Genomic DNA, 15,529 nt, shown 5'->3' with positions numbered 1-15,529 from the left:
TGATGTCACTGGTTAAAGAGAGAAGCCGCTGCTAAAGTTGCCCTGCGCTGTCCCTGAGGCTGCCAGCGCTGAGGCAGTGCAGAAATGTGCCACCATCTGTTCTTTGCTTTCTTCTATTTGTCACTTCTTGACGTTAACGCAAAGAGATGCCCGGCCCAGGGAGCACACCGTGCCTTTCCCTGTCACAGCACCTGGGGAGACAGTTCTTGCCAGACAATATTAAATTTCTTCTCACCCAGTCAGCTGTGCTCATTTCAGCATAAAACTCTCGCGTGAGGGCTTGGAAGGAGCTGTTGAAAACAAGGGCTCCGTCGAATAAGTCCTGATTCTGTCATTTTGACTCACATGTGGCTTTTCGTGGCTTCTCATTGAATGTCAAGTCACTTCATTCTAAAATGAACAGATGCGTTAACAGGCAGGCTAGGAAGCGGCCCTCCTCACTTAGATCATGGCACTGCCACTGTCTCAGTGTTGCCTGCTTTGAAGCGGCATCAGCAGCCGTCAGGGAGAGGGCCTGTCCTGCTGCTTGAAGTCGGCCAAAGAGGAGGCAGGGCCCCTCCGAGAGAACCCAGGAAGACCCCCTTTCTCCCAGCCAAGGATACGGCACTGCAGGACTGCCTTCCTCCTGCCCGCCTACCTCCTGCCGCTCCACTCCTTGATTCTCCCTGGAGTGAGAGAGACAAGGCTGGTTATGGCACAGCATTTGGCCCCCTCGGGTTAAGGTCCACACGGGCTCTTTTCAGCTCTGAACTGTGAGACTGGGCAATAGAGACGTTGTCAGAATATAGATATATGACTATCTAATCAGAATATAAACAACAACAAAAAAAGGCATTTTGAGGAGAGGCGAGTCTTACGTAGAAGCAGAAGTGAAGTGGATTCATCTCAGTCTCCAACTCCTTCTGCTATTTACCAGCAGCATCTCCATCTCCATCTTTGGATTTCCCCTCCGCTCATCCCCAGCCCTCTAGCCCCTTCAGCTGCTTCTGGGGAGTCAGGTGGTTGGAGAGAGGTTGTTCCCAGAGGTCAATTCTGAATGACTCTGCCCTACAGTTTCTGGTAGAGGTGAAATACCTTTGGGGACAAAGATATGAATTTGAAAGACATCAAAAGATGATAGGAACAAAGAACTTGAAAGCAGACTAGTCTGTTACTACACCAAACATTCTTAATAGCTTTTCCCCCCACCCAATCAATTTACTCATCAGAGATCTTGAGATCCTGTTTGTGCCAATCCAGTTCTAGTATCAGTGGAGTGAAATTGACAATGGGTCAAGCACCTACATTGTTTGGAGTCTTCCGGCACCATCTTCTGTGTGCCTCCGAGCTGAAGGAAGGACTAGAATCCCTGCACAGCTAGGACTCCTGGCCCATCGCAGCCAAGTGGTCCCGAAAGATACTGAGATACTCCACGATGCTGAAAGCAATAAGAATCTGGGTGGTTGAACAGGATCAGATTCCCCATCATCTATTTGCTGGAATGAATCACCTACCTTAATGATTAAAGCAGTCCAAAAAAGTAAAGAATTTATTGAAATAGGTCCAGGCAATCAGTTATTCAAATGTAGCTGAATAAGCCAACATTTTCACGTTGTAAGTCACTGTTGACGTTGACGTTGTAACTTCAAGCAGTCACTAAACAAACCGCTGTAAGTTGAGGACTACCTGTAACCTCACCTTCCTCTGAATTTCCACAGCCTCCATGGAAGGAAGGCAGCCGTCTTCTGAGCGGTCCTCCTCTTTTTGTCTCAAAAGGGGAGAAACCCCCTTCCTTTCTCAAGGCAAGGCTGCTGTTGACTCCAAAACTGGGCCTTAGCTTGGTGTCAAAGCTGAGGGATCACCAGACACAAGGTGTGATACAAGAATATACCTTTTTTATTTTTTAGTATGTAAGATGTAAGAAGCCTGGCTTTGAAAGCTGCCAAGGCCCTGATTACAGTTTTACAGCCATTCTTATGGTCAAGGGTGGGTCATATTCACCCCTCCCCCCCAAAAAAATGCAGGCATAACATATAATATTGATTGGTTTCCTGTATTGCAGCCCCCCTCAAGCTAAATGTCACGTCACCTGTCGCTCACCCCAGGTCACCAGTATCTTGCCAAGTTTCTAGTTTCATGTTCCAGCTAGGTGGCTTTGGGGCTTTTCTTCTAAGCGAGCTATTCTTGTTTCCCATATCCTGGCTTAGTGGTTTCTGACAGGTAAGTTGCTTGCTTCTGCCTCTCTGTGCAGCCCTCCCATCCCCCCCATTCCCCCACAGCCCTCCCCCCACGCTATTAGCAACAGTTAGCACGCCTGTATTGCAGAAGAGCAAAATGAAATAAAGCTGTTTCATTGTTCGTTTTAAGGCAAAGAAATGAAGAGGAAATGTTTTTCAGAATTCATATTCCTCACTCTCATGTCCACGACAGCCACACCTGGAGCCTATCTCCATGCACGACCCTTCCTCTGATCCCCAGGGCCTCATCTGTACATCCATCCTGTCGCCTGGACTTTCATTGCCTATATCTTAAGGGTTAACAAATTCCCTGTATTGTAAGATGTAACAGCCCTCCCCAGCCCCCCCCCTGACAATTAGCTGTCCTCAGGTCCCATACAGGATGCGATATTTGTGAGTACATAATATATATTCACACAGGGCTGGTATCTGCAAAAATATCCCTTATAACTAGATAATTTAAATAATTTGTTGCGAGCAGCTGCGTCCAGTTTCTGAAGCTGGGGCTCTGATGAAACTATCCTCCACATTAAGGGCACTCAGATGCTAATTGAGGGAAGCGTGTTCCTCCAAAGCGGGGATCATTTGTCTTCATCATCTCTGACCATCCTTGAGCGGCCTGACAGGAACCTCTGTTTGGAAGATAATAGGAACCACGATTACTGGGAGGGAATCTAATGCCTCCTCAGTCTTTGGGAGCAATTTGTATTCATTAATGTTCTCGCAGATTAACTCTCCCTGATTAATATACCAGCGTGATGGGCACCAGGGCTGTCCTGCTTGAGCTGCTTTGATAAATCAGCTCTGACTGTCATCAGAGGCTAATAGAACGTAAGCCTCCCGTCGGGCGTCTGGGGTCCAATGTTCCTTCCGTGTTCCTTCCCGACGGCTGCCTGGAGCAGGTCAGGGAAGAAGCTTCTTCAGGCTGTCAGCAAAACCAATTCATCGCTCTCCTTCCAACCGGTGGAATGAGGTGAATTAGGTAGAAGGAAAGTTTGGTTTTCTCTTCTTCTTCAAATTCACAGTGGTGGGTTTCAATTTTTTTTAGAACCTCTTCTGTAGGTGTGGCCTGCTTTGTGGGAGTGGCTTACCAGCCATGTGACCGGGTGGGAGTGGCTTGCTGGCCATGTGACTGGGTGGGCATGGCCAACTTGTAAAATGTGGTGAAACTCACTTAACAACGCTCTTGCTTAGCAACCAAAAAGTTGGCTCAGAAACTCTGGCATTTGAAGCACGAAAGTCTTAAAGCTGTCAAGTTACAAGACCCTTGCACCCCTAACCCTTTAGAGAAAAAAACCTCAGGGGTGTTCAAACTTGACAGCTTTAAGACTTGTGGACTTCAACTCCCAGAATTCCTCCTCTCATTCTTCATCTTGATGATGTGTGGACGGGCGGGGGGAGGGAGCTGGAACCGGTTCTAAACGACACTGTAGATTTGTGGAACCTCTTCTATAGAAGAGGTTAGAACTGGCAGGAACCCACCCCTGGTGTACCAGAAATCGGGCCCAGAGGCCAACAGGTGGCCTGAAGGAGCCCATTGCACAAAAATGTGCAAATGTCAGAGGACGAGTTGCTCTTCTACAGATGTTCAAATGAGTGGGAAGCTTTTGAGAAAGAAATGGCACCCTCTTAAAACATTTAATGTAATTTTTATAATAGTTTATTTCTATTCATTATCAAACTTCTATGGCACCCTTCTCACCAAGCATATTGTTTTACAAAATGGAAGGTATAGTAGTGCATGTTGTTTTTAATTTTAGGTGCTAAACAGTTATATCAACTTGAATTATGGGGGGAAAAGCAATGTGTTGCTATTTGTTTAAACCAAAATAACTATAATTTACAGTTTCATAAATTACACTTTTGGGTCTGGTGGACGTTTCAGTCCAACTCAGAGAATAAATCAAAGGAAGGAGCAACATCTGTGGGCACGGATTGTCCCCCTGTGTCTAATGGACCGTATTAACCTTGTGAAATAAAAAATCAATGTATCTCTCCCATACCTAGAGCTAGAGAAACCAATCAATAGGTTTCCTGTCCCCCGTCATCTCTTTTGGGTTTTGTTAAGGTTAACACTGAGTGCTGACAGCTCCTCTGGCACCCACCCACCCACCCACCCCTGGATGGGATATCGAGGGCCACTGGGGGTTCTCCCCTCTGCTGCTTGGGGAGGGTCCAAGCCCAGGGGAGCAGAGGAATATGGGGGGCGGGTGAGCCAAGGAAGGGCCAACACACATCCTCCCCACAAATCAACTTTGGCTTGATCTGGTTACATCCTCTGGTCCAGGGTTGGGGGTGGGGGGCAACTACAATGTGATAGCAGTCGAAGGACGGAGGATAAGGGTTACCGTTGTTTGCCTCTGTCCTGGTTTTGCCCAGAAAGTTTTTTTTTCTTTTTAACATTCAGGTTTTACATGGTTTGTCATGGAAACATCCGCCACACATGGAAGGCCAGCCTCAGAAAAGACTCAAGCTGTCTTGAGCACAAAGGTTTCACAGGCGTAATTGACCAAGGAGACTTTTTCAGAAGCCACAAGAACAGCATCCTTCCTCAAAGCATTTGTGTGTCCCGGGGTCCCACGCCAAGGACCCCCATGCAATGCCGCCTGGGCTTGTGCAAAAGGGGCCCCTCGGCACGGTGCAGAATGGGGAGATATTTGGAAGGTCATCAGTATTTCAGCTCAGATTGTTGCTGGTGTGGAAAACTGTCATTGTGTTAACTGCCTTGGCATACACACACACACAGCACTGATTAAGGAAGGAAGACTGAAAAGACAGCTTAAAGCCTTCTGTGCAAAAGCAATTGCAGTGGGAAGATAATGGGGGAAATTTCGGATATTTACATAACGATGGGATTGTTGCACCATGTAACAGAAAAGATAGAAATCCTCAACCTGGATGACGTGTACATGAAAGCTAATCAAATTGAATTTTTTTTCTCCATTCTTATTTTGGTTTTGCCTGGTGTGGGAACCAAGAAAACAGTCTACCACATGCCTTCCCCAAAGAATCTTAAAATATGTATTGTTGCTGGCAAGGAAATGATAAAGGAACATAATTAGGCAATGATGACCCCAAAACAAACATAGATTCTTTCCTGGATGCCATGAGCCATCTGTGCTTGCCTGATGTTTATAGAATCTTCATTAGTGAAGAGCCTCCATAGATAAGAGGCTCAACTGGAACATCAATGGTTGAGATAAGGGCAAGGGGACAACCAATCTGAGGATCCACAAATGGCTGGGGGGGGGAACACACAGCAGAAACCCAGCTTTAGAAAGGGACAGGCCTTTTTTTAAAAAAATTCACAGCATGTTCTTCAGACTTCATCAGACAAAACTTTGCTATTCTGGATCATTTGTTGTCCCCTAGCCTTGGAAATTCAACAAGATGTTATATTTTGGTGCCTGGACTCTTCTGTACATCATCCTCATTGTCCTACAAAGTGGAACCTTCATGGGAAACCAGCACAGCTTACCCACAAAGGAGAATTCTCACAAATCTTCTGGTGAACCTGGAAATACGGAGGGAGAGGCCTATTTCAACTTTAAGGCTTTTCTGGAGAACCTGAAAGCTGATTTTTTAAGGAACTTGAACTTATCAGCGATACCTTCACAAGAAAAGATCAAAGAGGAACCACCCCAGTTTATGATTGATTTATATAACAGATACACCCAGGACAAGTCCTCCAGCCCCATTGCCAACATTGTGCGCAGCTTCAGACCTGAAGGTATGAGTAGTTTTCGATGGGTAAGATATAAAACGATTGAAAGCACTGATGAATTACCAATGTAATTTGCATCAGTTTCTCAGGCGAATGTTAGTACTTGCAGGTAGATGGTTCTGCTAAAGCATGCAGTGTGGCTGGGAATAACCTCTGGGTGTTCTAGAAACTCTGGAGTCACGAACATTTGCCAGTGGTGCGTGCGTGTGTGGTCCCGAAATCCAAAGAAAGCCATCGCTATTTCATTTCCTCCTGAGCTGCATGTTCTCCTGAGCCAAAACTGTCTGGCTTTGATAACTGCCCAATGTTTCAGGATTTTTCTAATTAATAGGGTTGAACTATAGATCAATCTTGGCTATCAGCTGCATCCTTTTGCAATATTGCTAGGTGGAGTAAAAAGCTTTCAGCTTTGCTCCCGGAGAAAGAGGTCTTTAAGTACTTAATTTCTTAATAAAAACAAAAGCAAGAACAGATGTTAGGATCCTACTGTTTGGTTGCAATTGCTATTTCAGAGGAGATTCAGAAACAGATCAATTGACCTAAAACTGAGGACAAAGCAGGGTTTGAGAGCATCGTCACCAAAAGTTGATCAACATGGAACTCTTCTGAAAGGCATTATATTATTAACTGATCAATTAACATAGAACCATCCAAGTGTTACAAGTGGTTTAAAAATGTAATAAACATGTAAGTAAGATTATATGGAAGGGGAAAAGATGGGCAAATCTCCCATTCCCCCTTAGATAATGCCTCCTCTCTCTATCCCACCAATTCAAAGTTACAGATAAAATATTGAACACATCATCAACAAAAATACAAAACCCAACATTCACACGTTTAGGCAAAGAGACCAACTAATGCTTCCAATCTCTTTTGAAAAACATAGATTTGGAGCCCATATAAAGTTCTAAAGTCTCTAAGAAGCCTTTAAGATGGTTTTTTAAAAAAAAAAAAAAGTCTACCCAGTATAATCTTGTCCTTTTGACAATAGCAGATTTTTAGGCTGATAACTTTCCCAATTGATACTAATTGTTTAAACCCAAACCATGCAAATTGCCCATTCTTTGAATTGCCCCTAATCTCTTTTTAGAGAGGGCCAGTGTGGCGAAATGCTTCGTGTTGGGTTAGAACCAAGGAAAGCCTGGCCTGAGGGCCCCTCAGTCATGGTAGCCCATTCAGTGACTTTCTGACAGGCAGAATCTGTCAACTCAACCCTCTCCACAAAGTTCCTGTCATTAGAACAATAGAGCTTTAATTACTTTAATTTATTTTTATTTATTTAGAAAACATTGTCAGTTTCTGAGGACGTCTGATTTTTCATTGTGCAAAACTCCTTTCCCTGCAATTTCTAGATGTTTTTAAGCCGGAGGGCAGCCAGACTCCCCTGGCACTTCCTTCTCCTATTTTCCCTGCCACAGCCACTCTGTGGGGTGAGTTGTGCTAAAAGGGAAGGCTAGACCAAAATCACCAAATCAACTTCCATACCTAGATACTGACTCCCAGTTGCTAGTCCAGCTCCTTAACCTCTATGTCAGGTGGGTTTTTCTTTTACATATAGAAATTTTTAAACATATTTTTCATCAACAATACTTTATTTAATTTATTTATTCAATTTCTGTAGTCACCCATTTCAATCAATGATTCCAGCCAGTTTACAATATGCGGGAAGATATGTCCATTTCCCCATATTTCTAATAGTACCTTTTACTTATATAAGCATAATTTAATTCCTTTACTTTGTTTCATATTAGCATTTTAGTAATACTGGTAATGAAGTATTGAAGGTTCAGCATTGGATGTACTAATATTCAGGTTGAAATTCCTTTCTGGCTAGAAAAAGTCAATCACCATGACTTTGACAAATGTTTATCATTTTCTCCATCAGATATTTCTTCTCTGTCTTCGCTGGAAATAAATCAGAAATATATCTTGCTCTTCAACGTTTCCATCCCATGCCATGAAGAAGTAACTAAAGCTGAACTGAGGATCCACATTGCATGTCAGAAAGAGGCCGAGTGTTTTCCGAGTGTTCATGGGAATGTGGTAATCTATGATATGCATGAAGGAGATAACTGGGAGGAAGCAGAGGGCGTAAGGAACTTCCTTGCCTCCAGAGAAATCCAGGGATGTGGCTGGGTGACATTTGATGTGTCCAGCACTGTGAAAAAATGGGTCAAGGCAGAAAAGACCAGGACTGTCAACCGGTTGGAGACCGCCGTGAAGAGCTACGATCCAAGTGGTTTCAACTGTGAGCATCTGAACATCAGCGTGGCTCCTGACTCAAACCACCTGCCTTCCCTGATAGTGTTTTCTAATGATCACGGCAAAAGAGTCAAAGCAAACCACGCAGAACTTCAGGAAATGGTGGCCCATGAACAGGAGGATGTGCTGAAGAGTTTAGTGAAGGGCCACGCTGCCCACAGGCGGAATTCTTGGCCTGTCCACGGGACCCGTCACTCCCTGTCCAGAAGCAAACGAAGTATTGAGCTCAACCATTGCCGGAAAACAGCCCTCCATGTGAATTTTAAAGAAATCGGCTGGAACTGGATCATTGCTCCTCCAGATTATGAGGCATTTCAGTGTAAAGGGGGCTGCTTCTACCCTCTGACCGACAATGTCACCCCAACCAAGCATGCGATTGTCCAGACCTTGGTCCACTACAAAAACCCCAAGAAAGCTGTCAAGGCCTGTTGTGTTCCCACGAAGCTGGAAGCCATCTCCATGCTTTATAAAGATGAGGCTGGAACCCCCACCCTGAAATACGAATACGAAGGGATGAAAGTAGCAGAATGTGGCTGCCGGTAGTATGGGAGGACCTCTCATTCACTTTAAACATGAAGTTGTGAGTGCAGCCCTTCTTCTTTGAATTTCTCATAGAATGGCACTTGTTGTAAATCAGTGACTAAGAATGGAATCATTAATCTCTAGACTGAATCTCCGGCGCATAGATCTTTCTCTCCCTGCAATATTTCTTTTATATACTTACTGTATATTTTTAGGAAGATATCATTAAAAAACTCTGCCTGTGCTCATCAACTGTACTGTAAATATTTGTGGGGACATTGACTGCAGGAGCTATTTCCAGAAGATGAACCACTCATCACAGTAGCTCTAGTGGCAGGAGGTTTTTTGACTATTGTGCCAATACCGCATATGTTTACAGAACTGTAATTTCTTCTCCAACCCCCAAAGAGAGGGAGTGTTTTTTTTCACATTTCCATCATAGAAAAAATATGTAGAAGGAAAGCATTATGAAATACTTTTCTAGCAGTGTAACTATTTTCCAAGCAGTGAAAAAATATTTTAGAAATGATATTGAAATCTGAATACTATAAAGATAACTAAAGTATAATATGTAAACAGCTTTGGTACATGAAATGCACTCTGGGACCTTCCTTTATCCCAAAGTGAGTCCGACATATGTTGCCTTTATTTTACTGTAAAACCCATCACAGACTTGGTGGGACTGGCGTCTGTGACATTCCCTACCCTCACCCACCTGCCATAGAAAGGACACTGGAACAGGGGTGGGTTCCAGCTTCTTTTACTGCCGGGTTGCTCAGGGAGATGCTTCGGGCGTGCACACACTTGATGCATGCTATGCGCACATGCGCAGAAGGGGAAAAATGCTTCTGCACATGTGCAGAAGCAAAGAACCGGTTCGGGCACTTGCACGACCAAGTTACTACGTACTCGGCCGAACAGGTCCGAACTGGTAGAAACCCACTTCTGCATTAGGTAGAAAAGAAGGAAGTTAGGATAGGACTGCAAACAAGTTGTTGTTTCACAGAGTAAACCTTCTCTAGATTGTGGGATTTAGCACTCAGAGTGTCATAATGTTCAACTATACATTCTGGTTGGGTCAAAAAGATACAAAGGATAGGAGTAACCAGGCCTCAAAGATTCCAAGGCCGGGTAAGAGGAACCCAACATTTAACGTCCCTAAAATAATGCAATAAAGAAATGAATAAAAATGAGCAATGAAATAGCACTAAATGACTCTTTTGGAGAAAGGGCTATTCCATTGTCACAAGGAGAGAAATAATGGGAAGCTTTATGAATTTATGAAATGTGATCCTGTCACATTTCACCTAAAACACGAGCAGTTCTAAAACAAACATTAAAGAACCAGCCCCAAATGTGCATGTTAACTGAGCGATTCCCTCCACAGAAATGTTTTGGTGGTCTCCAGATATAAAAGAGAAGTCCTATAAACTTTGTTGGAAAACCTGGCCATCAAATTATTCTGCTCTGCCGAGACAAGTACTGAAGGCAGCAATTCCACCCCGTGGATCACTCTCCAACCACACAGGAGCCCAGTCATCCCATGGAAAGGGGCTTGGGGGCTGGGATTTAAAGAACAGATATTTGAAAGCCCAAATTGTCAGTGGGGCCAATCTATGTTGGCCCCAACATGCTGCTAGAAGACACAGCGCCATAATGGGCTGCAAAAACCCTGCCAATCACTTTGTGACAAAACCGAAATATTTGCGTTCGGCATTTCTTTGCTGCTATCTAGTGGTCACCTGGAGTTTTGCAGGTCAGGTAATCCTAGAAGGAATTTCCATCTCAGCTCTTTCTTGCCGAGAGCCGAGGTGGCGCAGTGGTTAGGGTGCAGCACTGCAGGCCACTTCAGCTGACTGTTATCTGCAGCTCAGCGGTTCAAATCTCACCGGCTCAAGGTTGACTCAGCCTTCCATCCTTCCGAGGTGGGTGAAATGAGGACCCAGACTGTGGGGGCAATATATGCTGACTCTGTAAACCACTTAGAGAGGGCCGAAAGCCCTATGAAGCGGTATATAAGTCTAACTGCTACTGCTGTTGCTACTGCCGGTGCTTTCCTTTGACCAAGCAGCCAGTATCTTCTTTCCAGTTCTCTTATCCATCTGGCTTCTATTTTTATCTCTTGATGAGACCTGCTTGAGTGATCACATACAGAACTACATGACTTTTGCAGAGGGAAGGAATCCTTTATCTCTATTCTCCACAAAGCCTTGACCTTCTGAATATTCTGAGCCTTTCCATGGCTCATCCGTTAAAGTGCCTTGAGAGGCCCTCTTGAGACGCCCGTTTACCAATAAAGGAGAATAACTGTCGCTCAGGGTTGAAATGAGGGGTCCTTGATGCCCCCCGAGCTTGGCTTTGTGGGAAGTTATCATCCAGCCCTCTCCCAGCAAAATGAAATATCCTAGGAAATATTGAAAAGGCAGAATATTTCTCTGGATGTGAAAAGAAAGAAACAGTTTTAAAAGACAGAATAGCTCCCTTTAGCTTCCTGCCCATCCCCACTGGGCCATTGAGAAGGCCAGGCTAGTCCCTTTTACATAATAAAGACTTCTCCACTGCAGCTGCAGGGGGAAGGAATGTTGGAACTTTACTCAACAGACCACATGGCATCTGAGAACTCATCGACACTCATGGATTCAAAACACAGCCTAGAGAGTTGCCCCTGCATGGCCCCATGGGAGTCTGACAACCAATCAGAATACATTTCTTACACAGGAACAGGAAACAGAGAGGTGGGACTGAACAGGTTATAAAAAGCCTAGCAAGCCCCTCCTTCAGCCCTTCTCTTCTTCTCCACCAACATTGAAGCATGTGATCCCCTTTTCTGTTTAGGATTCAAGCCATGTGGCCCTGTCCACCATTAAAACCATCTTTCCAAGCAGCCTCCATGTCTCCAGTGTCTTTTCCCCACTTGGAGCCGAACCCAAAAGGACATTTCTTTCATCAGCTTGTTTCCTTGCAGACGTTTCATGACCCAAACTGGGCAACATCATCGGTGCGAGAGAGCTGACAGCCTTGCATGCTGATATTCCCTAGCGGGCAAATGAAACGTTGGGAAGGAAACTGGCCAGGTGGCTCTCAGAGAGCACCACGGAGCCTTCGGGCCCATTTGCTTCCCCTTTTTTCCTGCTCACCGAAAGGTAGGGAATGTGTTGATCAGTGGAAACAGCAGGGCTGGGGAGACTCAGATGCTTACTTTATTTATTAATTTCCATTTTAATTGATACCCTGCCTTTCCATCCCCATGATGCTTTGGGCTTCCTATAGTCAAGAAAATATAAAATAATAAAAAGAAGTTCAAAACTTAAACATGTCACATATTTATATTAATACATAATATAAATCTTGAAATCCCTATTAGCCAATACAGGAGCCCTAGTGAAATGGGTCCAAATAATCAATAACTTCTGGGATGCGCCAGGATTGAGCATAAATCTGGAATTTAGAGCCCCCGACCTTTTCCATGACTTTAGCCTCAAAGGCTCCGCTTGAGGCCAGGCTGCAGTTTTTCAGCTCCTCCGTCTCGAGAGAAATCTCCAGGGTCCCTTTCACGTGGTGGGGAAAAGGTGATATTCCCTCCATATCTCTTGCCCTCATCACTGGGAAGAATCCAAAGCAGCACATCAAAATTACGTTCATATTAAATGTGGAGATTTGCACTTCCCTCGGCTGCTTTCGTCTGTTTTCTTGGGTTGAAAATATTGTTTGTAGCGACAATTCTGACCACCTGTAGTTCTATAACTCTTCTATCCTCAACCTTCACTTCCTGTTTTGAAAAAGGGATCAATTATTCAACCTATTTTTTTAATTTTAGAAGTAAATTTTAAACTTACTCAAAAATAATTGAGAATAATCATGGAAAATTTGTATTTAAAAATCAGCATTCCTCAATAATCAAACTTTTTTATGGCCATAAATAAAATACAATTAAAAAGACACCCACACACAAACACACACAATATATATATATATATATATATATATATATATATATATATATATATATATATATATATATATATATATATATATATATATATATATATATATATATATATATATATATATAATAATTATAAAAAAGTAAAATAAAAAAAAATGAATAGAGTTCTTCAATCACCAGGAAAGACCTGTGGCTGCACACAACTGAGCAACGCAGCAGAATCTTTCCAGAAGAATCTCTCTAGGTTTAGGTGTATCAGATTCATATGCCGCCCTTCTCCCAAGGACTCAGGGCGGCTGCCAGGAACATCTTCTTCACATGAGGATCAAAAAGCCCCCCCCCCCAGGATTCCCCCACGGAGGAAACGGCCTTCCTTCCCAAAGGTGCATGCATGGATCCCGTTGACTGAGGATTTCCTGCATAGCTGATCCTTTTAACCATAAACTGCCTGAAAGGGCCAAGGACTAAGTATTGCAATGTAGCCCACTTGACCCCTCTGGGCAGCCAGTCGAGAGCAGCTCCTTAAGCCGGTTGTGTATCCGCTGAACTGCCAAACCATCCAGCCCACACTTAACTATCCGGGGGCCCTTTGTCCGATGCCTGGCTAAGTTGGAGGTAACATCCACAGTCTTCCCACAGCCTATTAAGAAAGTCAGTCAAAAAAATGAAATAAGCTTTGTCCGACGACGAACCTTATTTCTGTTTTTAGACATGCTCTGGACCAATCTATGCTGACTGCTGATAATTATTGCACAATTTTCAATGTGCTTACTCCAGAAACCCAAAGAAGCATTGCTAAGAAGACCGAGGGGAATCAGGGGCAACTATTTATGAAATTTCCAAGTACAAATAATGTAGCTTTGTAACACAGTTGCCCTTCCCTCCACACACTTTCTGCTGTAACCAAAAAGACGAGGGAATTTGGCTTTGCCCACTGACTCACTTCAGCAGCCGCAGGAGGTGGGGGCTGCTCTTCAAGCTGGGTGGGATGGCTGAGGTGGGTGAACTCCCGCGGGGCTCCTGTGCTTGGGGTAAGTGTTTCATGGTTAACTGGGGCCATGTGAACAGCAGAGGAAAGGGGTGCTTTGATTCTCTCTCTCTTAGGTTGCAGACAAAGACTTCCTTGTGCCGTCAAATCTCCCTAAAAGCAAATCACATTCCTGCACCCACCGAGGGGTAATTCTGGCCAGAATGACTGTGATTCCTTCTTTCTATCTCTTCCTATCACTAGCAAAAGCATCCAAGGCACATGAAATAACGCCAACGGTTTCAGTCTGTCAAGATCTATTTGTCTTGAAACCAGCAGCCATATGTTCAGGGGTGGCATTACAAGTAAATCCTAATTGATGACAGTTACGAAGATCAAAGTCACCTCAGGATTTAGCAGCATTCTGGGGATAGTGCCGAGTACAGCCAGGAGCAGCGGTAATAACAAAGTTTTTAGCTAAATCCTAAAATACAATTCCTTACCCTTCTTCTTCTTCAGTTCTTGGCATAAATCGCTTCTTGGCCTGGTAGTGAATGACATGACGGGTGTGTGCGGTGTGTATCTAGCTTTTTTAATCAAGCAAGCAAGCAAGTATTCTAATGAAGCAAATGCCCCTCACTGGAAAAGCCCCCGGAACAAGCGCAGGGGAAACGCTGGTCCATTACAAACTGGGCAGAGAAGAAGCCCCATCCTGACCTTAGTCTTACTTCACCCCAAGAGCAACGCCTTAATTTGTTGCCTCCTGGACTGCTGAGTCAAATGCCTTTTCATAGGCGATGAAAGCACCCAGGCCTGGTATACATACTCGTGCTTCTCAGTGACTTGCTGAACAACCTGGATGTGACCCGTTGTGCTGTAGCCACTGCTGAACCCTGCCTGCTCCTTTGCTGTGTATCATTTAATGTTCTCAATATTATTTTATTATTATCTTGGTTAAAACCTTGCAGATGACTGAAAGAAGAAGGCTTGGTGGGCAGTAGCTCTTTCAATCATCTTGGGCCCCTTTCTTGCATATAAGAATCACTTCAACATTTTTCCATGCATTGGGTATTTTTTCTCCTCTGGGGCATCTTGAGTTTTACTAGTATCTTGTGTAAACTATGACCACCAGTTTTCAGCATTTCAAATGTAACACAATCATTTCCCAAAGCTTTGCCATTTTTCATTGACTTTATGGCACTTGACATCCACTCGGATATCTCGCGTTTCCTCTTTTGTGGGTGTTGTTACTTCTGAGTGATCAATGAAACATCCAAAAACCAACCCACAAGCTCGGAAAACGAACACCCCCCCCCTTATAAAGATGTATTAAGATAGTTTACAATTGCCATTGCTGAAGAGAATTTCAATGACAAAAATGAATGTTCTGTGTAGAATTTTGTTTTGTTTTGTGTGAACCTTTGTGTTGTTGTGGCTGCCAATATTATTAAATAGTGCACTATAAGGGCTCCTTTATGTCAGTGGAACATAAAGGTTGTTAATTGTTTTAAACAGCTAACAACATATTCATTTTAACCTAAAAGTCAGATTCAACAGCTTACTGAAACATTCTAACAACCTAATTGTATTGATTTATTTTTGTTTACTATATCCAGATTAGTCACATGAATTATTTAAAATCAAGTACGGTCTGATCCAGATTCTAGTAGGCAGAATCCGACTCAGAAGTTAGTGAACCGAAGCATTATGAAAACATAATGGTCTAGTCACAATTTGAAGGCTGTTGCGGTGGTTTCATAAGGTGGTTGCTGCACCCTGCTACATGCAGTTTAATAAGATTAAAGACTTAGAACTAGATTTAAAGATTACTGTCAGATAAAATGGATATTCAATCTCTCTGCTTTAATATTCACTTCTGAGACCAAGTAGGA

The 15,529-nt window shown here is 43.6% G+C and overlaps 1 protein-coding gene across 1 annotated transcript; it reads left to right on the top strand.

The window, feature by feature from the left end:
• Nucleotides 1-4,860: 4,860 nt before the first annotated feature.
• Nucleotides 4,861-9,219, top strand: GDF2 (growth differentiation factor 2). The gene is made up of 2 exons (XM_014053993.2): nt 4,861-5,946; nt 7,826-9,219. The coding sequence occupies exons 1-2, from the start codon at nt 5,607-5,609 to the stop codon at nt 8,743-8,745; spliced, it is 1,260 nt and encodes a 419-aa protein (XP_013909468.2). The 5' UTR covers nt 4,861-5,606; the 3' UTR covers nt 8,746-9,219.
• Nucleotides 9,220-15,529: the final 6,310 nt, after the last annotated feature.

Source organism: Thamnophis sirtalis, unplaced genomic scaffold, assembly GCF_051295495.1.
Source record: "Thamnophis sirtalis isolate CommonGarterSnake01/CBP01778 unplaced genomic scaffold, rThaSir2_p1.2 scaffold_12, whole genome shotgun sequence".
In the NCBI taxonomy this organism is placed as follows: Eukaryota; Metazoa; Chordata; class Lepidosauria; order Squamata; family Natricidae; genus Thamnophis; species Thamnophis sirtalis.
This window is presented reverse-complemented; position numbering and strand designations above follow the sequence as displayed.

Bases quoted from the DNA above. Each gene is read 5' to 3' on its own strand.
- GDF2 (XM_014053993.2), top strand. From the start codon at position 5,607: ATGTTATATTTTGGTGCCTGGACTCTTCTGTACATCATCCTCATTGTC. The intron at 5,947-7,825 runs GTATGAGTAGTT...TTTCTCCATCAG, and splicing joins GCGCAGCTTCAGACCTGAAG to ATATTTCTTCTCTGTCTTCG.